The following is a 24,784-nucleotide window of genomic DNA, read 5'->3' as shown; positions in this document are numbered from 1 at the left end:
AGCTCCTTTTGCCCGTTCAGCTTGCAGAACCTCTATGCTTTGGGCAGGATCCCTCCTCCCAAGGTGCTGCCTGCAGGCGGATGGGCTTGATGATTCCTTCGGTGTTGGGGCGGGGGCCCAGGTGGCCAGGCTCTGGTCCTGATGGGCTTGATGATTCCTTCGGTGTTGGGGCGGGGGCCCAGGTGGCCAGGCTCTGGTCCTGATGGGCTTGATGATTCCTTCGGTGTTGGGGCGGGGGCCCAGGTGGCTCTGGTCCTGATGGGCTTGATGATTCCTTCGGTGTTGGGGCGGGGGCCCAGGTGGCCAGGCTCTGGTCCTGATGGGCTTGATGATTCCTTCGGTGTTGGGGCGGGGGCCCAGGTGGCTCTGGTCCTGATGGGTGTGCTTCTGCCCGTGCACAGGGGCGCTCGGTGCTGGATGCCACCGGACAGCGGTGCCGGGTGATTAAGCGCAGCTTTGCCTTCCCGAGCTTCCTGGAGGAGGATGCGGTCGATGGGGCAGACACGTTTGACTCCTCATTTTTTAGTAAGGCAAGCATGGGGTGTGGGCCCTCAGGGACAGCAGCGGTGGGGTGGCCTGGGAGCTGGGTGAGGTGACTTTGGCCTTGATCATGTTCAGGAACCCCTGAGCGACCCAGAGGCCCACTGGTGGGATGTGGCATGGTCCTGTGTGAAGCTGCTGGGCCCCGTCTTTCTGTTGGGTAGGGCGAAGACCTGCGGTGGGGCACAGTGCCACCCGGGAAAGTCACCACTGGGGCTGACGGGCATGTGGCTTCCTGCTTCATTGTGAAGAGCCTGTGGGTTCAGCCGTGTCCTGCCCTTGAGTTGAGGCGCTGGGAGGCAGTGTGTGGGACAGACTCCTTACACTGTATTTTCATGTCCCCCACCCCAGGAAGAAATGAGCTCCATGCCCGATGATGTCTTTGAGTCCCCCCCACTCTCTGCCAGCTACTTCCGAGGGATCCCACACTCAGCCTCCCCCGTCTCCCCTGATGGGGTGCAAATCCCTCTGTGAGTGCTGGGCAGAGTCCCTCCTCCAGGCCGGCCACCAGCCTGGCCCCCAAGCCTCTTCTGAGCCACCCTGGTGGGGTCTGGGAGTGTTTTGGTGGGGGTATCAGGCTGAAAGCTACCATCCCCACCAGGAAGGAGTGTGGCCGAGCCCCAGTCCCTGGGCCCCGGCGCGGGAAGCGCATCGCCTCCAAGGTGAAGCACTTTGCCTTTGATCGGAAGAAGCGGCACTACGGCCTGGGCGTGGTGGGCAACTGGCTGAACCGCAGCTACCGGCGCAGCATCAGCAGCACCGTACAGCGGCAGCTGGAGAGCTTCGACAGCCACCGGTGAGGCGGCGCCCTGGAGTCTACAGGAGGGCCTGGAAGCTTCCAAATTCCTCTGGGCCCTCCTGAAGCGCTCCCTTACTCATTCAGCAGGTGTTTCATGAGTGCCTCCTGCGGGTCAGGAGTGTAGCGACCAGCTCAAAGGCGCACCCTGTCCAAAGGGTTGTGCACATGACCTGGGAAGGGCCTGGGGTGCTTGCTGCTTCTCCTCCACCCCATGCTTTCTGAGCCTGTGTCCTCAGCCTTGCTCCCTAAAAGCAGTCAGTCAACAAATGTTCATTGAGTGTCGCTGCCTGCAGGCCCTGAAATGGAGCCCCCAGAGGGTGCAGCGGGGAGGGCAGGGTGAGTCAGAGGCCAGTTAGAAGCTGGGGGGCTGGGCGCCGTGGCTCACACTTGTAATTATTAGCACTTTGGGAGGCTGAGTCAAGAGGATTGCTTGAGCCTAGGAGGTTGAGACCAACCTGGGCAACATGATGAGACCCTACCTCTACTTTAAAAGAAGCTGGGGCTGGGAGGGAGGGGACTCTGGGAGAGGCTGTGCAGAGCCCTTGAGGAAGAACAGGGCATCTGATTCACAGCAGCCCAATAAACACTGGGCCCAAATTAGAAAATAACAGGCAGGGTGTAGTGGCTCATGCCTGTAATCCCAGCACTTTGGGAGACCGAGGTGGGTGGATCACCTGAGGTCAGGAGTTCAAGACCAGCCTGGCAAATACTAAAAACACAAAAAATTAGGTGGGCGTGGTGGCAGGTGCCTGTAATCCCAGCTAGTCAGGAGGCTTGAGGCAGGACAATCACTTGAACCTGGGAGGCAGAGGTTGCAGTGAGCCGAGCCGAGATCGTACCATTGTACTCCAGCTTGGGCAACAAGAGCGAAATTCCGTCTCAAAAAAAAAAAAAAAGAAAGAAAAAGAAAATAACAAGCAATGGCCAGGCGCAGTGGCTCACACCTGTAATCCCAGCACTTTGGGAGGCCTAGGTGGGCAGATCACCTGAGGTCAGGAGTTCGAGACCAACCTGGCCAACACAGTGAAACCCGGTCTCTACTAAAAAGACAAAAAAAAGTTAGCCGGGTATGGTGGGAGCCTGTAATCCCAGCTACTCGGGAGGCTGAGGCAGGAGAATCGCTTGAACCCAGGAGGCGGAGCTTGCAGTGAGCCGAGATCACGCCACTGCACTCCAGCCTGGGTGACAGAGGGAGACTCCATCTTTCTCTCTCTCTCTCTCTCTCTCTCTCTCTCTCTCTCTCTCTCTCTCTCTCTCTCTCTCTCTCTCTTGTATGTATGTATGTATGTATATAAAATAACAAGCAATGAAAGGTGTGGTGGGTGTCCTGGAGGAGGACAGAGAGGGAGAGTGAACAGCTGGTGGGGAGGGGGTGTGGTCAGGACAAACTGGTGTCATGTGGAAAGGCCCTGGGGCTGCAAGGGCAAAGTGCATCCCAGGAAATGCAGACAAAGAGACCAGAGAGGTGATCGGGCAGGCAAAGCTTTGCAGCCAGCAAGAGGGGGTGATTTTGGAATTTGTCTCAAGGCCAGTGGAAAGCTATCAAAGGGTTTTAAGCCAGGAGAGAGGTGCTTGGAGGCTCATCTTAAAAGTTGCTCTGGTTTGAGGTGAGTTGACAGGGCAGAGCAGGGAGCCCAGGCCAGCCATGCGACTGGGCCAGGGTGGCCGCGTGGCCGGGACTGGGGGTTGGAATAGGAGCTCGGCTCGGCTGACCTGAGGCCTCTCTGCACAGGCCCTACTTCACCTACTGGCTAACCTTTGTCCATGTCATCATCACGCTGCTGGTGATTTGCACGTATGGCATCGCACCCGTGGGCTTTGCCCAGCATGTCACCACCCAGCTGGTGAGTCGGGTCGGGCTCCATGCTGGGGATCCCAGCCTCCCCCAGGAGGCCTCAGCATCGTGGGTACCTAATCCCTCCCACCGCAACAATCTGGCCCCAGCAGGGCGGTGCTCAGGCTCGCCATAGCCTGGCCCCTTCCTGGAGGCTCTTCCCTGGGGACAGCTGCCGCAGCCCCCCATGCCCAGGGCTCACACTGTTCTGAGGCCTTCTCTGCACTACCTCCGTGACAGGTGCTGCGGAACAAAGGTGTGTACGAGAGCGTGAAGTATATCCAGCAGGAGAACTTCTGGATCGGCCCCAGCTCGGTGAGGGCCCAGGCTGGGGGACATCATCTGAGCCAGGAGTCCCTGTGCCCTGTCACCCCCAGCTGGGCAGGTGGGCTCCTCACCCACCCGCAGGCCCCTCATCAAGGGGAGACTTTGCGGGACAGAGGTGGAGTGATGGACCCCTCCCAGGTCTGGGGCTCAAACTCACTCTCTCCTTCCTCTCCCCTTCCCTTCCCCAGATTGACCTGATCCACCTGGGGGCCAAGTTCTCGCCTTGCATCCGGAAGGACCGGCAGATCGAGCAGCTGGTGCTGCGGGAGCGAGACCTGGAGCGGGACTCGGGCTGCTGCGTCCAGAATGACCACTCGGGCTGCATCCAGACCCAGCGGAAGGACTGCTCGGTGGGGGCAGGCCCTCCCTCCCTCCTCTGCCAGACCCTGGTCCCAGACTAACTCCACTTGCCCTGGCCTGGTGGACGGGCCCTTCAAGGGCCACGTTCCCTCCTTCCCGCCCCATCCTTCCCAGAGTTCCCCAGATGAGACTGAGCCCTGGGGAGATGGGAAAAGCCTCTGTCCTTGCCCACTCCAGTGGGGGTGACCTGGCCCTGGCATGACCGACCAGTCCTCTTCCGCCCTCCAGGAGACTTTGGCCACTTTTGTCAAGTGGCAGGATGACACTGGGCCCCCCATGGACAAGTCTGATCTGGGCCAGAAGCGGACTTCGGGGGCTGTCTGCCACCAGGACCCCAGGTAGGGCCTGGAGTCTCTGCTGGGCCTGAGGGTCAGGCATAGCCAAGCCATCTGAGCCACCCACAGGGAGGTGAGTAGGTGGACGTGGCAGGCTGGGTGTGCCACAGCCCAATCTGAACCCTGTCTCCAGGACCTGCGAGGAGCCAGCCTCCAGTGGTGCCCACATCTGGCCCGATGACATCACTAAGTGGCCGGTGAGTGAGTGTCCCCGGCGGGGAGTGGTCTGGGAAGGTCAGGGACGGGGGACCTGCCTGCTGCACAGCCCACTCCCATGCCTGTGCCCCTCCTGGCAGATCTGCACAGAGCAGGCCAGGAGCAACCACACAGGCTTCCTGCACATGGACTGCGAGATCAAGGGCCGTCCCTGCTGCATTGGCACCAAGGGCAGGTGAGCGACCTGGGCCCTGGCCTCAGCCATCCCACTGCCCGCTGAGCTGCGGCTTCCTGTGGGCTCTCTGCTCCTCCACCGTCACCACCTACAGCCGCTAGGCTGATACCCTCCGATAACTGTCCTTCCCTCCCCTGCTCTGGGGCTACCCATGGTGTGAGCTGGAGGAAGGGAGCTTGCTCCAGAGTGGAAGGCTCTGGAAGGGGCATCCCCCTTCCTGCCAGCGATGCCTGCTGTAGCCAGGTGCTGGGCTCTGGGCGAGGTGGGCAGCGGTTATTCGGCACCCTGATGTCCCCTCTTGCCTCACCACCCCACCCCAGCTGTGAGATCACCACCCGGGAGTACTGTGAGTTCATGCACGGCTATTTCCATGAAGAAGCAACGCTCTGCTCCCAGGTGAGGCGAGGCAGGCCTGGGGTAGTGGAGAAGAGAACGATGGGCATGGAAGTCTGCTGGGGCTGGGGCTCACACACTCCCTCCCATGTCGGGGCCTCAGACTCAGCCTGCTTCTGGAGCGCTGAGCACCATACGCCCACCCCCAGGTGCACTGCTTGGACAAGGTCTGTGGGCTGCTGCCCTTCCTCAATCCTGAGGTCCCAGATCAGTTCTACAGGCTCTGGCTGTCTCTCTTCCTACATGCTGGGTAAGAGGTTCCTCACTGCCCCCGAACCCAACCCCTGTGATGGCTGCCCAGCCGGACCCCTGGGGAAAGGTTCCTGGGCCAGGGCATGGCCGGCCCAACCCGCCGAAGCCTACTGCTCCTGAAGTGCCTGGCTGAAGGCCGCTGCCTGGTATGTCCCTCCCCCAGCATGGTGCACTGCCTCGTGTCTGTGGTCTTTCAAATGACCATCCTGAGGGACCTGGAGAAGCTGGCCGGCTGGCACCGTATCGCCATCATCTTCATCCTCAGCGGCATCACGGGCAACCTCGCCAGCGCCATCTTCCTCCCGTACCGGGCAGAGGTAAGGCTGTGGCGGACGGGACCCCTTCTGCACACGGGGCCAGCCCTGCTGCTTCTGTTCCACCCACCTGGGATCTGCCAGAGGGACATGGGGCCCCTCCTGTGCTGGGCTCCACAGCGGATGGACAGCTAAGCTGGGGGCTTACTGGCTGGTCTCTTAATCCCAGCAAGTGGGAAGAGTGATGCTCTTGAGTCACCCTGTCCCTCTGCCACCTCATTTATCTTCATTACCGTGCCCACTGCCTGACAGTATGCTAGGTATCTAGGTCGAGTGGTAGGAAATGGCCTCGTGCGCCGTCAGCAGTCTGATCCGTTCCACCTGACTGATCTAGCTTGTTCAGTGTCTGTTCTCTCCCCACCGTGTGCGGCCTGGAACAGGCTTGTCTGTCTTGCTTACTCCTGTGGACCCACACCAGGCATGTACACAGTAGGCACTCAGTGTTTGCTGAAAGAATGGGTGGAGCAGGCCCAGCTTTGGTCCAGCAGCTCCAGCCGACCCCCCGTCCCTCAGCCTTGCCTGCCAGGGAGGAGCTGATGGATGGGGTGACGCAGGGTGCAGGCCCGGCCCAGGCCGCCCACCCGATGCCTGAAGCTGCGTATCCCCTGCCCCACCCCAGGTGGGCCCGGCCGGCTCACAGTTCGGCCTCCTCGCCTGCCTCTTCGTGGAGCTCTTCCAGAGCTGGCCGCTGCTGGAGAGGCCCTGGAAGGCCTTCCTCAACCTCTCAGCCATTGTGCTCTTCCTGTTCATCTGTGGCCTCCTGCCCTGGATCGACAACATTGCCCACATCTTCGGCTTCCTCAGTGGCCTGCTGCTGGCCTTCACCTTCCTGCCCTACATCACCTTTGGCACCAGCGACAAGTACCGCAAGCGGGCACTCATCCTGGTGTCGCTGCTGGCCTTCGCCGGCCTCTTCGCCGCCCTCGTGCTCTGGCTGTACATCTACCCCATTAACTGGCCCTGGATCGAGCACCTCACCTGCTTCCCCTTCACCAGCCGCTTCTGTGAGAAGTACGAGCTGGACCAGGTGCTGCACTGACCGCTGGGCCACACGCTGCCCCTCAGCACTGCTGGCACAGAGTTTGCCTGCGAGGGCTGCCCTCTGCAGAGCGCCCTGCATACCAGAGAGCCAGAGACCCAAGACAGTGCCCGGGCTCTGGACCCGGGTCCCCCCTGCCAGGCGAGGCTGACTTCACGTGAGATGGTTGATTAAGGCGGGATTTTTCGGTGGCGTGAGGCCTGTGTGATCCTGGCCTAAGCTCAGGCACCCCCAAGGCACCTGCCTATTTGAGCCTTGGGTTCCAGGTCCCAACATCCCATTCCATGCTGGGACCATCTCCTGGGGCAGGGTCCTTTTCTTCCCAGGGTCCTCAGCACTGTCTCTGCTGGTCCCTTCTCCCCCACTACTACTGGAGTGTGCCCTCGCTGGGGACGTGGCTGTGCCCTCAGTTGCCCCAAGGGCTGGGTGCCCCCCATGCCCCTTCCTGTTTCTCCTCCTACCTCTGCCCTGTGAGCCCATCCAAAGGCTCTCAGATGGGACAGTGTGGGAAAGGCTTTGGCCGTGGTCTGGGGGCAGAGAACAAGCGAGGAGACACAAGCAGACCTCAGGTAGAATGAGACTGGGCGGAGCCACCCTAGGGCCTGCTCCCAGGGGGTGCTCGAGGCGCATCAGGCCCGTTTTTTACCAGTTTATATCATGGTCTTCATTTTTAAAAGTAACGCTAACTTTGTACAGATGATGTCTCATGGATTAAATAATATTCTTTATGGCAGTATTGTCTTCAACGGAGACCTCAGGTCGCATGAAACTAAGATTTGGGGGTGAGGGGTCAGCCGTCAGCAGCTCAGAGACAGCGGTTTGGCCCAGTGGACAGCAGAAAACTTGTGGGGCATCTTGGGGATTTAGTTGGGCCAGAAAGCAGACTGGGGTCACGTGGGAGACCCCAGGGGTCCACTTGGGATGGCTGGGTTGAATCCTTAGGCCCCTGGGGTTCCCACTCCCACCTGCTCTGTCTTGGCTTCAGGGCAGGGAGGGGGCTGCCTGGGCCCAGGGTGGCCTGCCCTGATGGGGATGGCGCTGAGGAGAAGGCACAGCACTTGTCCTGTTACCCCACCTGGGGACGAGTCCACTCCCTGTACCAGTGCCTCACCCACCACACTGAGGAGCGGCACAGGGTATGACCACTTGATTACCATGGGCAGAGGGTCCTGCACCAGCTTCCCTGCCCCAAGCTGCCTCCACAGCACAGGCCTCCCGCCTCTGCCCCATCCTGCTCCCCACTATCCCCCATTCCAGTGGCTAAGGGTGAGAAGGGGCATCCACGAGGCTGGGGAGAATAAGGACCCCCCTTGAGCAATGGGCTCCTGTCAGGATGCTGCCTTGGTGCCTTTGCCCACCTGCCAGGAGGAGGAAAGGAGCCAGGGAACCCACAGCGCCTCCCATTGTCCCCGCTTACCAACCCAGCCCATTCTCAGGTACAGAGTTCAGAACACAGGAGGTCCAGAGGCCTCGTGGGAACAGACAGGACACACCACTCCAGCTCGGGCTGTGAGAAGCCACCCCATCTCCTCTTTATTTAGCCCTGCTCTCTCCTCTCTCTGGAAACTGCTGTCTCCATGCTCAGCTGAACTAAGGAGCCCAGGGCAGAGATGGGGATCATGCTGGCAGCCAGGTGGGCAGCCCAGTTCAGCAGCCGCTGTTCCTGCGCAGGAAGGCGTGGCCCTGCAGGGAGCAGTGGAGCTCGGTGAAGGTGAGGGAGCCCACGGTGACGGCGCAGGGGCCCACGGCGTGGAAGCCAAACCTCTCATAGAAGGGCACCAGCACATCCTCGCACATGAGCATGGCCCGGCGCACGGCTGGCTGGCTGCCCAGGTGGTGCAGGTAGCGCCACAGCAGGATGGGGCCCCTGCCCTGCTGCCGGAAGGCGCAGTGCACGGCCAGCACGTGCAGGTGGGCTATGTGGCCCCCAGGCTTGTGCATCGTCAGTGACTCCTGGAGGGGAGCAAGGGACGAGAACCCAGGTCACTTCTGCTGATGCGTGCTCCCCACTAGCCACCGACCCAGGCAGGGAGCAGGTGTCCCCTGGGTGCCTGTGGTCAGGGCTCCCGCCCCAGCCAAGGAGGGCCCCAAATTGGGAGCCATACCCCCATCCCCATGGAGAAAACTTGAAAACCCAGAACGTCTTGCCCTGGGAGGGGCCTGTGGCCTATACACACCTCTCCAGGTCTGGAGGAAGAAATCCCAGCCCCTGGGCTCCGCTCCCCGCCATCTGGCTGACCTCTGTCTTCAGAGGCCTCCCTGGAGCTGGGCGTCACAGCCCCGTCCTCACCTGCATGAGTCTCTCCTTGTCCCAGAGTGAGCCGATGATGAAGGCCACAAGGCAGCCCTCCTCGAACCAGCCCAGGGACAGCTCTGGACATAGGGTCAGGAAGTGCCGGATCTCATCCAGGTACAGGGGGCAGACGCCCAAGACGGAGATGAAGGCTGTGGCAGGAGGCTCAGGTGGGCAACTGGTAGTCGCTGTGCCTCACTTCCACTGTCTGCTGCACCCCAAGTGTCTACTCAAATGCCCCATTCCCCCCAGGAAAATGGGGTTTAGGGCGCTGTTTCCTCCACTTTCTTGAGCGCACACATGGTCTGATACTCTGGGACCCAGCCCCCAAGACAGGAGACTCAAGGGTCTCCTCCCCACAGGATAACTGGACCAGAGCGGAGCTTCCCTCTGACCCTGTGCGGGGTCACTCACCTTCACGCTCGATCTCAAAGGCGCTGACAGCGTCCTCCGGGGTGAGGCAGCGAAACTCGCTGGCAGGGAGTGTGTGGCGCCGTTGACAGCTCGGGATCCCAGGTGGCAGACGCGGGGCCTCAGTTTTTGGGGGATGGGTGCTCTGCGTGGACATCCTGGCCACTGGTGCCTCCCTGGGGCACCCCACCTTTGGAAGTGGCCTCCTAAGCCAAGGAGGGCCTCCCAGCACCTGTTGGAGGACAGCAAGGGGCAGGGGTCTGATCCTCATCTCCAGGGAGTCTGGCCCCATACTGTGCATCTGGCCTCTTTTGTAGCAGGAACTGGGGTGGAGTCAGCCTCCAAATCAATGGGCACATTCCCCGGGTACCTGGTCTTCAAGGCTGTTACCAGGCACTACAAACATTGGCACTGTCACCCCACCTTTCCCTCGCAGCCAGAAGGATCCCTGGAGGTTTGTCCCCTTGCAGACCTGCAGACACTGGTCTCAGGGTGCCTTCTGGCTGCTTCTGAGCCCCAGAGATGGTGGCAGGGATGAGCAGGGCTCAGTGGAGCCTGGGGCACCCCAACCCTGCTGCCCACAGCGGGCAGGCAGGACTCCTGACCCTCCACTGACCACATCTAATGCAACTGTGCAGTGGGTGGGCACCCGGGTCCCCCACCCCACCATTCATGTGGTTTATCTTACCTCCCCAGAGGGAGGCTTCTGGTTCTTTGGGTGCAAGATCCTGTGGCGGAGAGGTTTTTAGATAGTCTCAGCCCTTGGTCCTAGAGAAAAAGCCCCTTAATCAAAGTGGACCCTTAGGGAGCCTCTATTTCTATCCAGATGGCCTCAGACTGGCCACACACATGCAGGATTTGTGGTGGGGGGTGGGGAGGTTAGAGGGAGCCGGGGGCTGCAGAGGGCCTGGGGGATGGGGAGGATCAGGCAAGGAGGATGCATAGGATACCCCCTGCCCCACACGTCCAGCTCATCGGACATGCCTCTCTGGGCACTCTTGTCTCCCAAGACACCCTGCAGATGTGCAGTTCTTAGAGGAGGCCATCCCTCCCTCCACCTTCCAAGACACTTAATAAACTCCATGACTTCCATGTTTCCCTCCATGTCTAGAAGCTCCAAGCAGGGAAGCTCCTGTTCCTGAAGGCTGAGAGTCAGGAGCTGGGGTCCCACCTACCTGGGCTGTGGAGAGGGCACCGTGTTCCCTCCACAAAGCCAGTGGCCCTGGGGACCTGTCCGCGGGCACAGGAACCAGGAAAATCCAGGACTCCTGGCTGCAAGGCTGTAGTAGCAGATGTTACCAGGGCAGCCTGTGGTGCTGTTCTCAGAAGTTTCTAATCCCCCCACCCCACCTTTCAAGCTATCCCAGGCAGGATGACGCCAGCAGGGCTCTGGCAGCCTCTGCCCCTGCCTTGCTGAAGGGAAACGTCAACTCTGGTGCCCTGGGCACAGAAGGGATTACCAGAGGCTGACTGAGGCCCCAGGGTTTGGGGAAGAGAGCATGGGGCTTAGCCTCAGGGGTCCAGCTCTAATCCCTGCTCTGTCACTGACTGGCTGGGCACCAGCGATTTCCCCCTCTGTCCCTTGGAGTCTTGGACAAGCCCACCTCTTATGTGGGAGAGGGGGTGGGAATTCAAGCTACCAATATGTGCACTTTAAGTATGTTCTACTTCAAGTTTACTTAAATATTCAGGAGGTTGCTCTACCAAACATCTCAACTACAAAGCTCTCTGACTGCCATTGACCTTGGTTCCACCCATTCCCATGGCTGCCCGGGCCTTGGCACCTGGTGCTGGCATTCCCTTGGGATGCAGGCCCCTCTCCCAGTCAGCCCTGACTACCCCCTGCCCCCTCCAGCTCACACCCCATCCTGTGCCCCTCAGCTTTTCTCTCACCGGCACCTGCCCAACCCCCCAGGCCCCTGCCACGCCAGCGCCTGCCTCTGCGCCCCATCCAGCAGTGCAGATCCCCTGTCCATCTCAGGCTCCTGGGGGTCCTGGAGGTTGCGTCTCACAGGTGCACTCTTTTGACCCCCCACAGAGGAAGCTTTCGCTCCTACCCACAGTTTGGGACAGACCTCTGAGGGTCCTTCCTGTCCTGGCAGCCTGTGAGTGCCACTGCTTACAGCACTTGCTATGTGCTGGGCCCTGGATACGTGTCTCCTTTAATCCACACGGAAGCCCGGCCAAATGAGTATTAACCATATGTTATAGAGAAGGAAACTGAGGCACAGACAGGTTCAGTAACCTGCTCAGAGCCATCCAACAAGTGAAGTTGGAGGGGCAAAACCTCCTGACATGCACAGCCACTGCTGCGCTGGTGGGACTCACTGCATCTCACAATGAGACTCCTGGTTCCTGTCTTCATGATTCTCCTGCTGGTTTTCAGTGTCCTCACAGGTGCACTCTTTCAAACCCCCGCAGAGGAAGCTCCTGTTCCTACCCACATGGTTTGGGACACAGCCCCTGACCGTGGAGTGACCCCATCCCAATGCCCCCGCCCACCCACCACCTGCATTCCTCCGGTTTCTGGGTCCCCTTCTCCCAGGGCCCTTCTCGGCTCTCTGAGGCCCACCTGCCTGCTAGAAGGGACCCTCGACAGACCTCTCAGGACCGACCAGAGATCTCCTTGGGCTCGGTTTGGCAGGGTGATCATGTCCAGGACCTCAGCTGGGCATCCCCACCTTCAATCCAGGGTTCCCCAGAAGGCCTCTTCTCTCCCTTCATAGACTCTGTGGCTCCATGGCACCCCCTGGTGGCCAATCCTAATCACAGCCACTTGGCAATGCCTGAGAAGAGCCTGCTGTTCAATCGGCCTCTCTCTTTGCTGACTTCCACATGGCCCTGTTCTTTCTGGACAACACCCTAGAGGTCTAGAACCTCAGGGAACAGGATGAGGCAGTAAGCCAGGCATAGTGCTCACCCCTGTAATCCCAGCACTTTGGGAGACAGAGGCGGGAGGATGGCTTGAGCCGGAGAGGTCAAGGCTGCAGTGAGCCAAGACTGCGCCACTGCACTCCAGCCTGGGCAACAGAGCGAGACCCTGTCTCAGAAAAATACAAATAATTTTTTTTAAAGATGAGGCGGTATGTTAAACATGGTGAAACTGGGAAGTTCAAACCCTTGTGGGACAGGAGAGGAGACAGAAGGGGAGGGCAGGGTGATCGCTGGGACCTTTGTCCTGGTCAACAGGAAGAAAACCACAGGCCACCACCAATAAGAAGGAAAATTAGGAGGGTGGGGCCCACAGGGCGATGGGTACAGACAGAAAGAGATCCCTGGGCCTGGGCATAGTGGCTCACACCTGTAATCCCAGCACTTTGGGAGGCCAAGGCAGGAGGATCACTTGAGCCCAGGAGTTTGAGACCAGCCTAGGCAATATAGCAAGACCCCCGTCTCTACAAAAAATTTAAAAATCAGCCTGTGTGTGTGGCACACACCTGTAGCCCCAACTACTTGGGAGGCTGAGGTGGGAAGATCACTTGAGCCTAGGTGGTTGAGGCTGCAGTGATATGCCACTTCACACCAGCCAGGGTGACTGAGCAAGATGTTGTCTCGAAAAAAAAAAAAAAATTCCTGACCTCAGGTGGGCTCTAAAAAAAAGCACCTCCAAGGTCATCCTCACGCCAGGGACACGGATTGCACTGACTGTTTATCAGATGCCGAGTCTTGTTCTGCTTCTGCAGTTAGAGCGCTGGCAGTGTCTCTGGTGACTGCCTCTCAGGTGGATCTTGGGGATGGAGGGGAGAATGTGTCCTTTACCCCCCAAGTCATACCTGTTCAGTCACTCTAGACAGCTGATAAACACCTAACCTGATGGGCAAGGCTGCGCGCGGTGGCTCACGCCTGTAATCCCAGCACTTTGGAAGGCCGAGGTGGGTGGATCACCTGAGGTCAAGAGTTCGAGACCAGCCTGGCCAATATGGTGAAACTCCGTCTCTACTGAAAATACAAAAAATTAGCCGGGTGTGGTGGTGGGTGCTTGTAATCCCAGCCACTTGGGAAGCTGAGGCAGGAGAATCGCTTGAATCAGGGAGGCGGAGGTTGCAGTGAGCCAAGATCATGCCATCGCACTCCAGCCTGGGCAACAAGAGTGAAACTGTCATCTCAAAAAAAAAAAAAAAAATGTAGATACAGACAGGGAGAAGATGGCATCTGTATGTTTCCCACGGGTGCTGTAACAGATGACACACAAACTGGATGACTTTAAACCACAGAAATGGCTGGACATGGTGGCTCATGCCTGTAATCCCAGCACCTTGGGAGGCTGAGGTTTTTTGTGCCCGGCCTCTCCCTCCAGTAGCAGCTCACTTGAAAGTCCTGTATCCACGACTCCCCCACCCCCACTCCCTTCCCAGTGTGTACCATGCCACCCTGCCTCACCCATGATGGCTCCCCTCAGGGGTCCCTCTTCTCTCCGCCCAGCCTGGCCTCTTTTGGTCTCCCAGATGGTTTACACATTTCAGATGCCAGATGGGGTTCAGTTTTCTGCCAAAAGGCTCTTTGGTCCCATGAAAATCATGGTCTGTGACTGGGCTTCCACTTCGAGACTCCAGAATATTTTTTTTTTTTTTTTACTTTAACCTTTTTTTTTTTTTTTTAAATTATACTTTAAGTTCTAGGGTACATGTGCATAACGTGCAGGTTTGTTACATATGTATATTTGTGCCATGTTGGTGTGCTGCACCCATCAACTCGTCAGCACCCATCAATTCATCATTTATATCATGTATAACTCCCCAATGCAATCCCTCCCCCCTCCCCCCCAGAATATTTTTTTTAAGACAGAGTCTTGCTCTGTGGCCCAGGCTGGAGTGCAATGGCACGATCTCGGCTCACAACAACCTCCGCTTCCCAGGTTCAAGCAATTCTCCTGCCTCAGCCTCCCAAGTAGCTGGGATTACAGGCACACACCACCACGCTTGGCTAACTTTTTGTATTTTTCCTAGAGATGGGCTTTCACCGTGTTGGTCAGGCTGGTCTTGAACTCCTGACCTCAGGTGATCCACCTGCCTCAGCCTCTCAAAGTGCTGGGATTACAGGTGTGAGCCACCGCGCCCAGGCAGGACTCCAGAATATTCTATAGCAGTTTGGAGACAGGTTGTCCAGGGCACAGAGAACTCCTAGGGGCCATGCTACCTAACTACCCACCTGCCCTGGTAGAGCCTCACCTCTGACCCATCAGAGCCCCCATCCCACTCCTAATCAGATGTGGCGAGGATGATGACGACAGTTATTCAGCGGATAACTGATGTCATGGCAGTAAAATAAGGTTCTGAGGGGATGTGTGTCACCACAGGAAAGCTGAGAACCAAGCTTTCGGGATGACCACTGTTAGCAGGGAAAGGAGTTATTAATAGGAACACAGGTGAAGTCATAAGAAGGGAAGAACCCAGGGGAGAATATCCAAGAAATGGGGCAGTTAGAGCCTGAAATGCCACAAAGAATGGAGAACAGATCTCAGATTCTGCCAACAGGGAGGCTCTGATGACCTTTAAGAATCCTTCCAGAAAAGGCCAGGCACGGCGGCTCACACCTGTAATCCCAGCACTTTGCGAGGCTGAGGTGGGTGAATAGCTTGAGGCCAGGAGTTCAATACCAGTCTGGCCAACATGGTGAAACCCCGTCTCTACTAAAAATACAAAAATTAGCTGGGTGTGGTGGTGGGTGCCTGTAATCCCAGCTACTTGGGAGGCTGAGGCAAGAGAATTGCTGGAACCTGGGAGGCAGAGGTTGCAGTGAGCCAAGATTACACTCCAACCTGGGCCACAGAGCGAGACTGTATCTCAGAAAAAAAAAAAAAAAAAAAAAAAGGAGTCCTTCCAGAAGGGAGAAATGGGTGGAGAGGCCATATGCAGAGGAGTGGCCCAAATGGTGACAATGAGAGGTGGAGGGCAGAGGCCATTGAATAAAGGCACACTGACCCGTCACCATGGCCGGGGGTCGGAGAAGACCTCCCCACAGACCCCACCCCATCCCAGGTGCCGAGCCTGCCACAGCTGCTGATGCACCCGGAGAGCCTGGTGCAGGGGCCGTGAGCACCCTGCCGGGCAGAGTGCAAAAGCCCCAGACCTGGAATCTGAGAGCTTCCGGCATGGGGACACACCCCAGTTTCACTTCCAGACTGAAGGGAGCCCATTTGGGGCAGACCAAGGAGTGGGCCCCATGGCCATGTCCCAGGGACACCTTGACGATGCCTCTGAGACCCCAGTTTTCCACGCAGAGCAGTTGAGAGGCCTAGCGTGCAGGAAGCACAGCCCTCTCTTCAGGCTCTTGTGCAATGGCTGCATTTTCTGGCAGTTTTGATGGTCACTTTCTCTCTCAACCCCTCCCCTGCACTTAACGTCCGCCCCACAGACCTGGCACTGAGCACATCTTGCCTTTACGCCTTTACCTTTCCAGCCTGAGTCCTACCACGTGGCAGGCTCCCGGGAGGATGAGAGATGGAGAGCTGTGTGCAGGAAGTTTACTGGGGAGAGGTCTCACGGTGACCCCTGCCATGGAGCAGGGCAGACGGCTGGGCAGTGGAAGCTGAGCTGTGATGGTGCAGCTGTAACCGAGGCCTTGGCTCATCCCCTGAGGAGCCTCAGACCTGGGAAACCCTTCTGGACCCGCCTCTTCGTCCTGCATCAACCTTGGGTGAAGCAGCTTGCTTTACTGAGGGCAGTTGCAGGAGAACCCAGCTGGGAGCCATCAGCCGTCCTGTCACTGCGGGTAAGAGCCCTGAATCACTTTCTCCAAGCTTCCAAGTACCAGGGTCCTTGCCAGGGTGATAAATTCTGTAACAGGGAAAAGAGCTCCCACACCAACACATGTTCCTTATCCAACTTTATGCTCTGACCCCCTTGGCCCAGCCAGCATTCTCTGATTCCAGTCCCCACTCTCCTGGCTCTGGCTGGGACCTGCAGCTTCTTCAGGACAGAGCCTCCTTCCTCCCTCAGCCGACCCAGCACTTCACCAGTGAGTGAGGTTGCAATTTAGCCCTAGTTACCTGCCTAGTGCAAGAAGAGGAGGTGCAGTATATACTCAGGGTTGGGGAGGGGATTGTACATGTCTCCTAAGGAAGAGGCATTGTCCTCAAGGAAGGAAGGGCACTAATTTCTGTCCTTGGATGTCTCCCACTTCTCCCCAGGGGCCTCCTCTGTATAGCTGACTCATTAAGGTTGGGAATTCAACCTGCTCTCAGGCTCTGCCAAGCTGACTTCTCTCTGTTCCTTAACTTCAGGAGGCGAGTTTCTTTACATGCTGCCAAGGAGGCCCTCTGCTTTTCCACTTTGCCTTCAAGCAGTGATTCTTCACCCCCAGCCTCTGGCTGTCTTTCTCCCCTGCACTGACTGCCCCAACAACCATCCAGTCCCCCATTCCTTACACTTACTCCATCCCTGTACCTGTCAGACACCTGAGATGTTGCACCCACCACTGATTTATTTTTTCTCTCTTTCTTTCTTTCTCCTTCCTTCCCTTCCCTTTCTTTCCTTCCTTCCTTCCTTCCTTCCTTCCTTCCTTCCTTCCTTCCTTCCTCTCTCTTTCTCTCTTTCTTTCTTTATTTTTTGATGGAGGCTCGCTCTCTCACCCAGGCTGCAGTGCAATGGCACAATCTCAGTTCACCAAACTCTGCTTCCCGAGTTCAAGTAATTCTCCTGCCTCAGTCTCCCGAGTAGCTGGGATTACAGGTGCCCACCACCACACCTGGCTAACTTTTGCATTTTTAGTAGAGACGGGGTTTCACCATGTTGACCAGGCTTTGTGCCCCTTACAGACAGTCAGTGGATGGGGGAGGCATCTTCTTTCAGCCAAGGGCAGTGTTTGGAGAGGGAGGGGATGGGGAGGTACACCACAGCATCCACTACACACCTGCCCTGCAAGAGGCTCATGCACCCCTGGAAAACAGAGGCTGGGTTGAGAGTGTGGCATCATGCCACCCACAGAGAAGGTACCTATCAGCTAGGGGCAGATTCTCCTGTTTTTTGTTTTTTTTGTTGTTGTTGTTTTTTGGTTTTTGGGTTTTTTTTGAGATGGAGTCTCACTCTGTCGCCCAGGCTGGAGTGCAGTGGCGTGATCTCGGTTCACTGCAACCCCTGCCTCCTGGGTTCAAGCAATTCTCCTGCCTCAGCCTCCTGAGTAACTAGGATTACAGGTGCATGCCACCACGCCTGGCTATTTTTTGTATTTTTAGTAGAGACGGGGTTTCACCATGTTGGCCAGGCTGGTCTCAAACTCCTGACCTCAAATGATCCACCCCAACTCAGCCTCCCAAATTGCTGGGATTATAGGCGTGAGCCACCACGTCCGACCCAGAGTCTTCTGTTGAGGAGGGTGGAACTTAGGGATGAGTGGGACCCTGCCTTATTTGGGACTCAATATCTGCTGTATTAGATAGGCTTACCTCAGGAAACTTCCAGACCATTCTGGAATGGAGGCATCAAAATTACCCAGGTGTAGTGGTGGGCGTTTGTAATCCCAGCTATTCAGAAGGCTGAGGCACGAGAATCTCTTGAACCCGGGATGCGGAGGTTGCAGTGAGCCAGGATCCCGCCAGGACACTCGAGCCTGAGCAAGAGAGAGACTCCGTTTCAAAAAAAAAAAAAAAGAAAGAAAAGAAAAAAAAGATCCTGAATTAGGTGACTGAGGCTGGAGCGCAGAGCACTCCATGCTGGATGCAGAGGGTAGGGGGGTTTGGAAGGATCAGATCAGCTTATAAAAGGCCACATGCCTTCTTGTGTGGACCCTGGGGAGCCACAGAAAGAAATAAAGCCAAGAGTCCAATGACCATGTTTGCATTTTCAATCACCCTAGGAACAAGGCAGCAGACAGATTAGACAGCCTGGGGCTTGGTGAAGGGACTACAGCGGAGGTCTAGGCAAGAGATGGAGATGAATTGGTAACAAAAGCTAATGTTATCAGGCCTGCCATCGTGCAGTCACTGGGCAAAGCACGTTATATTCAGTTGGTCAGTTACAGTCTCCACAGTCCTATGAAGTAGGTACTATTATTATTCCCACCCTACAGAAAGGAAACTGAGGCTTAGAGGGTGAAATAACTTGCCCAAGGTCACAAAGTGACCAGTAGCAGCACAAGCTTCAAACCCAGGTCCCTGTGACTCCGGAAGCTCACTCTCAGACACTGTACCTCCCACCTCCCCACCTCTCCATGGATCTGCCCCCGGGTGGAGCAGTTCTGGACAGGAAGGGTGTGAAAAGGCAGTGGAGGGGCCAAGACCCAGGCTTTGATTGTGTGTGGAGCTTAAGAGTGAGGGCTGACGGCCGTGCGCAGTGGCTCACGCCTGTAATCCCAGCACTTTGGGAGGCCTAGGCGGGTGGATCACGAGGTCAGGAGATCGAGACCATCCTGGCTAACACAGTGAAACCCCATCTCTACTAAAAATATAAAAAATTAGCTGGGCATGGTGGCAGGCACCTATAGTCCCAGCTACTCGGGAGGTTGAGGCAGGAGAATGACGTGAACCCAGGAGGTGGAGCTTACAGTGAGCCGAGATTGCGCCACTGCACTCCAGCCTGGGTGACAGAGTGAGACTCCATCTCAAAAAAAAAAAAAAAAAAAAAGAGGGGCTGACCCTCAGGTGGCCAACTCAGTACCCAGGTAGGTGACACTGCCATCAATCAGGATGAGGACTCTGGGAGAAGAAACTATTTGAGGAAAAGATGATGAGTCTACTTTGTATCTATGACTGGTTACATCCAGGAAGCACCTACGAGTGGAGCTGTGGGAGGTGGCAGTGGATAGGCTGGTATATTGTTCTTGAAGCTGGTCCAGCAGATTCACTGTGCCTCGCCCTGTATCTTCAGGAAGGAGGGAAACAGGATGAGCCTGGTGATCCTGGGCTGTCACTATTGCTCAAACTTGTCACTGTTGCCCCAGCACAAAGTGTTTTGCCTTTGGATTGCAACCTACCCTCACAGTAGGAGTCAGAATGGCCAAGGGTCAGCTGGGCTGGGTCCTGATCCTGATTGTACTGCAGAGTGACCTTGGGCAAGTCCCACAGTTCCCCCAGGGCACCTGTGCAAGGAGCAGGTGAGGCTCCAGGAACGAGAAGGGCCCTTTTGACTCCAAAAGCCTTGAGCAGCATTCAGCTGAAGCCTCAGAGGCATTTCTTCAGCCAGCCACATGAGGGTGTGGGGGGCTTCCCAAGGCAGCTTACCTCCCACCCCACCCCCCAGCTGAAGTCTCCAGTGCCTAAGGCTCCCTAGCACCCCCAAACACCTGCTCCAGAGTGGAAGGAGCTCTTTGGGCAAGTCTGAAATCGCTTGCACAACAATGGAGAGGCCAAGCAGGCTCCCACAGAGGGCAGTGTTGGGCCTGAGCACACTTTGTGGGTCCAGAGAAGTGCCCCAGTGGCTGATTAAGATAGGGAGGAGACAGGGCCTGCTTCGCTGAGATCAGTTCACTCTGCTGCTGGCTCTGCCGCCTCCTGCACGCCACCCACCCCACTTAGCAAAGGGAGAGGCCAGACCAGCTCACTTTCTGGCAGGCACATTTATAAATAAGTGAAATTCTCCCAAGAAATAGCTCTATTTCCCAGGAAAGGCTGGGTGATGGGGCCATGATTGGAGAGGGTTTCTTCATTAGGGAATCAAGTTTTTTTCCTCCTTCCTACACCTCAACAATGATGAAAATAAAAACTAAGCAGCAGCTTCCGTCCACGCTTACCCTGCTAGCCAGCCTGAGTGTATGGAGACTGTGGCTGAGGGCTCAGGGTCTGGGAAGGAGACAAGCCTCAAACCTCATCCAGAGCATCTTGGGTCTGAGTGAGGTCACTGAAAGACACCATTGGATGGGTAGGAATTTACTGAGTCTCATTCTCTAAAGTTGCTCAGATGCAGTTGAAACTGGAGGTACTTAAAAGGACTTGGAGCAGCCAAAGAGGGCAGCTCTGTCCCAGCTTCTTCAACTTTTGGGTGTTTGTCGAACAAAGGATAGGAAACTGACAGAATGGATGTACAGGTTCTCAGGCCTTTGACATTCACTAATATGATAATTTTCTTTCTTTTTTTTTTTTTCAAGACGGAGTCTTGCTGTGTCGCCCAGGCTGAAGTGCAGTGGCACAATCTTAGCTCACTGAAACCTCCACCTCCTGGGTTCAAGCAATTCTCCAGCCTCAGCCTCCCGAGTTGCTGGGATTTCAGGTGCATGCCACCAAGCCTGGCTAATTTTTGTATATTTAGTAGAGATGGAGTTTTGCCATGTCGGCCAGGTCTCAAGCTCCTGACCTCAGGTGATCCACCTGCTTTGGCCTCCCAAAATGCTGGGATTACAGGCGTGAACCACTGTATGGGCCTAGCCTAATATGACACATTATTGAGCTCCATCCCTATGCCAGGCACTGTCCTAGGCACCAGAGTTACACACACAAATACAACACGGTCCACATGCTTAAGGGTTTAGTCTAGTGAGGGAGAGTTCGGCATGTGAAATCAAGCACTCTTACCTACAACCTGGCAGTTTTCTGATGATCTATGTAAAGCACTTAGTAGAGTACCTGGCATGAAGTTACAGCTCAGTAAGTGATAGCTATTATTAGCCATTATTACAAGAAGCCGCAGAATAAACACAACACAACAACACATCTTCCAGGAGTGTCAATATTACTCAATGATTCAGGAAAAAAAGGCATTAATTTTTACATTAAAACAACAAACATAGGCATACTCTGGAGTACAATGCAAAACTCACTTGATTTTTTGACATCAAAAGCAGATTTGAGACCGGGTACGGTGATTCACGCCTGTAATCCCAACACTTTGGGAGGGCAAGGCGGGAGGATCATTTGAGGTCAGAAGTTTGAGACTAGCCTGGCCAACGTGGTAACACCCTGTCTCTGCTAAAAATACAAAAATTAGCCAGGCATGGTGGTGGGCGCCTGTAATCCCAGCTACTCAGGAGGCTGAGGCAAGAGAATCACTGGAACCTAGGAGGTGGAGGTTGCAGTAAGTCAAGATCACACCACTGCACTTCAGCATGGGCGACAGAGTGAGACTCTGCCACGAAAAAAAAAAAAGCGGATTTGAGGTCTGCACTGCCCCATCCCCCCGTGGGACACATAGACACATGGACTCCCCGCTGCCATCAGGAGTTCTTCTGAAGGAAATCTAAAGAAACAGCGTAACTAGAAAAGCCCCTGCCCTTGGCGTGGGGACACTCCCCAGGTTACTACCTGTTACCTTAGGCACCAGATTCCTTGGGCCCTGTTTCTTCATTGGTAAAATGAGGTTAAAACTCTCTATATCCAAGATTGTGATAACAGATGAGATAATGTTCGTGGAAGTACCTGGTACAATGCCTGGTCAATAATATGTGCTTAATAAACGCTATGTTGGCCGGGCGCAGTGGTTCACGCCTGTAATCCCAGCACTTTGGGAGGCCAAGGAGGGTGGATCACAAGGTCAGGAGATCAAGACCATCCTGGCTAACATGGTGAAACCCTGTCTCTACTAAAAATACAAAAAAATTAGCTGGCACTTTGGGAGGCCGAGATGGGTGGATCACGAGGTCAGGAGATCGAGACCATCCTGGCTAACACGGAGAAACCCCGTCTCTACTAAAAAATACAAAAAACTAGCCAGGCGAGGTGGCGGGCACCTGTAGTCCCAGCTACTCGGGAGGCTGAGGCAGGAGAATGGTGTAACCCAGGAGGTGGAGCTTGCAGTGAGCTGAGATCTGGCCACTGCACTCCAGCCTGGGCGACAGAGCCAGACTCCGTCTCAAAATAAATAAACAAATAAATAAATTAGCTGGGCGTGGTGGTGGGCGCCTGTAGTCCCAGATACTGGAGAGGCTGAGGCAGGAGAATGGCGTGAACCTGGGAGGCGGGGCTTGCAGTGAGCCGAGATCAGGCCACTGTACTCCAGCTGGGCAACAGAGCAAGACTCTGTCTCAAAATAAATAAATAAATAAAAATAGGCCGGGCGCGGTGGCTCAAGCCTGTAATCCCAGCACTTTGGGAGGCTGAGACGGGCGGATCATGAGGTCAGGAGATCGAGACCATCCTGGCTAACACGGTGAAACCCCGTCTCTACTAAAAAATACAAAAAACTAGCCGCGTGAGGTGGTGGGCGCCTGTAGTACCAGCTACTCAGGAGGCTGAGGCAGGAGAATGAAACCCGGGGGGCGGAGCTTGCAGTGAGCTGAGATCCCGCCACTGCACTCCAGCCTGGGCAACTCCATCTCAAAAATAAATAAATAAATAAATAAAAATAAATAAATGCTATGTTATCAGGTGGCAAGAAAACAGTGCTGAAAGGGTCATGGGAGGCAGAACAGAAGCTACTATGTTACTGCTGTTTAATCCCCAGGTCTCTACAGGAGAGGGAGTAGGGACCTGCGTCCTTACAGCAATGATTCCAGGTGGCCATTTGGCATTGTGGTCTGGGATGGGAAGGCCATGATTTGAGAACCCAGTCTTGCCCCAAAATCATATCCTAACTCCCCTTCAGCTCATTCAGCTCCTGTTGTTCTGTATCCTAGTACATAAATTTTCTAAGATTTGGGGTCCATTGACAACCACCCTGATCCCAGTATTACATCAATACTCTATTAGTACTTGGCCTAGGACATCTTAAGTACTTAGGCTGCCATCTGTTTTGTGCATGTTCTTTTTTTTTTTTTTTTTTCTGAGATGGATTTTTGCTCTTGTTGCCCAGGCTGGAGTTCAATGGCTCAATCTCAGCTCACCACAACCTCCGCCTCCCAGGTTCAAGTGATTCTCCTGCCTCAGCCTCCTGAGTAGCTGGGATTACAGGCATGGGCCACCATGCCTGGCTAATTTTGTATTTTTAGTAGAGATGGGGTTTTTCCACATTGGTTAGGCTGGTCTGGAACTCCCGACCTCAGGTGATCTGCCCGCCTCGGCCTTCCAAAGTGCTGGGATTACAGGCGTGAGCCACTGTGCCCGACCTCGTTCATGTTCTTTTAACTTTTCTCTCTCTTTTTTTTTTTTTTTTGAGAAAGAGTCTCGCTCTGTCACCCAGGCTGGAGTGCAGTGGTGTGTTCTTGTCTCACTGTAACCTCCTGCTCCCGGGTTAGAGCGATTCTCCTGCCTCAGCCTCCCGAGTAGCTGGGACTACAGGCATGCGCCACCACGCCTGGTTAATTTTGTGTTTTTAGTAGAGACGGGGTTTCACCATGTTGGCCAGGATGTTCTTGAACTCCTGACCTCAAATGATCCATCTGCCTCAGCCTCCCAAAGTGCTGGAATTACAGATGTGAGCCACCACACCCAGCCAACTTTTCTATGAATGTAGTTCTGTATCTTCAGGATCCTGTAAACAACCCAAAGAACTGGGATTCTGCCTTCTTTGAAGAACCTAAATACTGTAATATCAATCCAACTTACTAGTCTTTCATTGATGATCGTGTAGAAAAATGTGGAAAAAGTGATGTTGACTGAGAAGGGTTAGGGCCAGATCTTGTTTTCCTTAACAATCTATTATAAATCTGTCCTCTGAGAATGTATCTAAACCCTTTGAAACTTAGGTGACACGTTAAATTAGAGTTACTTTTTTTCTTTTGAGATGGAGCCTCACTCTGTGGCCCAGGCTGGAGGTGCAGCGGTGTGATGTAGGCTCACTGCAACCTCCAACCCCCAGGTTCAAGTGATTCTCGTGTCTCAGCCTCTCAAGTAGCTGGAATTACGGGCGCCTGCCACCATACCCAGCTAATTTTTGTATTTTTAGTAGACATGGGGTTTTGCCATGTTGGCCAGGCCAGTTTTGAACTCCTGACCTCAACTAATCCACCTGCCTCAGCCTCCCAAAATGTTGAGATTTCAAGCGTGAGCCACTGCGCCCAGCCTAGAGTTACCTTTTTTTTTTTGAGATGGAATCTCACTCTGTTGCCCAGGCTGGAGTGCAGTGCAGTGGTGCGATCAAGGCTCACTGCAACCTCTGCTTCCCGGGTTCAAGCGATTCTCCTGCCTCAGCCTTCCCAGTAGCTGGGATTACAAGCGCCTGCCACTGCGCCCGGCTAATTTTTGTATTTTTAGTAGAGACAGGGTTTCACCATCTTGGCCAGGCTGGTCTTGAACTCCTGACCTCGTGATCCACCTGCCTCGGCCTCCCAAAGTTCTGGGATTATAGGCATGAGCCACCGTGTCCAGTCTTTTTTTTTTTTTTGAGACAGAGTCCTGCTCTGTCGCCCAGGCTGGAGTTTAGTGGCATGATCTCGGCTCACTGCAACCTCCACCTCCTGGGTTCAAGTGATTCTCTTGCCTTAGCCTCCTGAGTAGCTGTGATTACAGACACGCGCCACCATACCCAGCTAATTTTTTTTTTTTTTTTTTTTTGAGACGGCGTCTCGCTCTGTTGCCCAGGCTGGAGTGCAGCGGCATGATCTCAGCTCACTGAAACTTCTGCCTCCCAGATTCAAGCAATTCTCCTGCCTCAGCCTCCAAAGTAGCTGGGACTACAGGCACACGCCACCATGCCCAGCTAATTTTTGTACTTTTTTTTTTTTTTTTTTTTTTGAGACGGAGTCTGGCTCTGTC

General features: G+C 55.4%; 2 protein-coding genes across 5 annotated transcripts in view; one reads left to right on the top strand and one right to left on the bottom strand.

Moving 5' to 3' along the window:
- RHBDF2 (rhomboid 5 homolog 2) overlaps positions 1-7,317 on the top strand; it is a 30,369-nt gene extending 23,052 nt beyond the window's left edge. For both annotated transcript variants that reach the window (XM_033182292.1, XM_033182293.1), the window contains 13 exons: positions 402-530; positions 892-1,010; positions 1,142-1,336; positions 3,072-3,183; positions 3,414-3,488; positions 3,689-3,850; positions 4,089-4,198; positions 4,329-4,392; positions 4,492-4,586; positions 4,907-4,982; positions 5,129-5,229; positions 5,395-5,548; positions 6,165-7,317. In XM_033182292.1, the coding sequence (XP_033038183.1) occupies positions 402-530; positions 892-1,010; positions 1,142-1,336; positions 3,072-3,183; positions 3,414-3,488; positions 3,689-3,850; positions 4,089-4,198; positions 4,329-4,392; positions 4,492-4,586; positions 4,907-4,982; positions 5,129-5,229; positions 5,395-5,548; positions 6,165-6,584 (1,812 nt within the window). In that variant the 3' untranslated portion in view covers positions 6,585-7,317. The remainder of the gene's footprint in view (positions 1-401; positions 531-891; positions 1,011-1,141; positions 1,337-3,071; positions 3,184-3,413; positions 3,489-3,688; positions 3,851-4,088; positions 4,199-4,328; positions 4,393-4,491; positions 4,587-4,906; positions 4,983-5,128; positions 5,230-5,394; positions 5,549-6,164) is intronic.
- A 772-nt stretch (positions 7,318-8,089) lies between these two features.
- On the bottom strand, positions 8,090-17,804 carry AANAT (aralkylamine N-acetyltransferase). Of its 3 annotated transcripts, XM_033182296.1 has the most exons (5): positions 17,672-17,764; positions 9,977-10,056; positions 9,292-9,520; positions 8,875-9,029; positions 8,090-8,537 (listed from the first exon to the last, which is right to left on the bottom strand). In XM_033182296.1, exons 3-5 carry the CDS (start codon positions 9,443-9,445, stop codon positions 8,232-8,234), a joined length of 615 nt encoding a protein of 204 aa, XP_033038187.1. In that variant the 5' UTR covers positions 9,446-9,520; positions 9,977-10,056; positions 17,672-17,764; the 3' UTR covers positions 8,090-8,231. The 3 variants fall into 3 exon arrangements, with proteins under 3 accessions (XP_033038187.1, XP_033038186.1, XP_033038185.1); XM_033182295.1 differs by lacking the exon at positions 9,977-10,056 and having other exon boundaries at positions 17,672-17,804; XM_033182294.1 differs by lacking the exons at positions 9,977-10,056; positions 17,672-17,764 and having other exon boundaries at positions 9,292-9,626.
- Positions 17,805-24,784: the final 6,980 nt, after the last annotated feature.

The sequence above is a fragment of the Trachypithecus francoisi genome, unplaced genomic scaffold, assembly GCF_009764315.1.
Source record: "Trachypithecus francoisi isolate TF-2019V2 unplaced genomic scaffold, Tfra_2.0 Lachesis_group20, whole genome shotgun sequence".
Classification (NCBI taxonomy): Eukaryota; Metazoa; Chordata; class Mammalia; order Primates; family Cercopithecidae; genus Trachypithecus; species Trachypithecus francoisi.
Note: the sequence above shows the minus strand (reverse complement) of the source record. Positions and strands in the feature narration are given on the sequence as shown.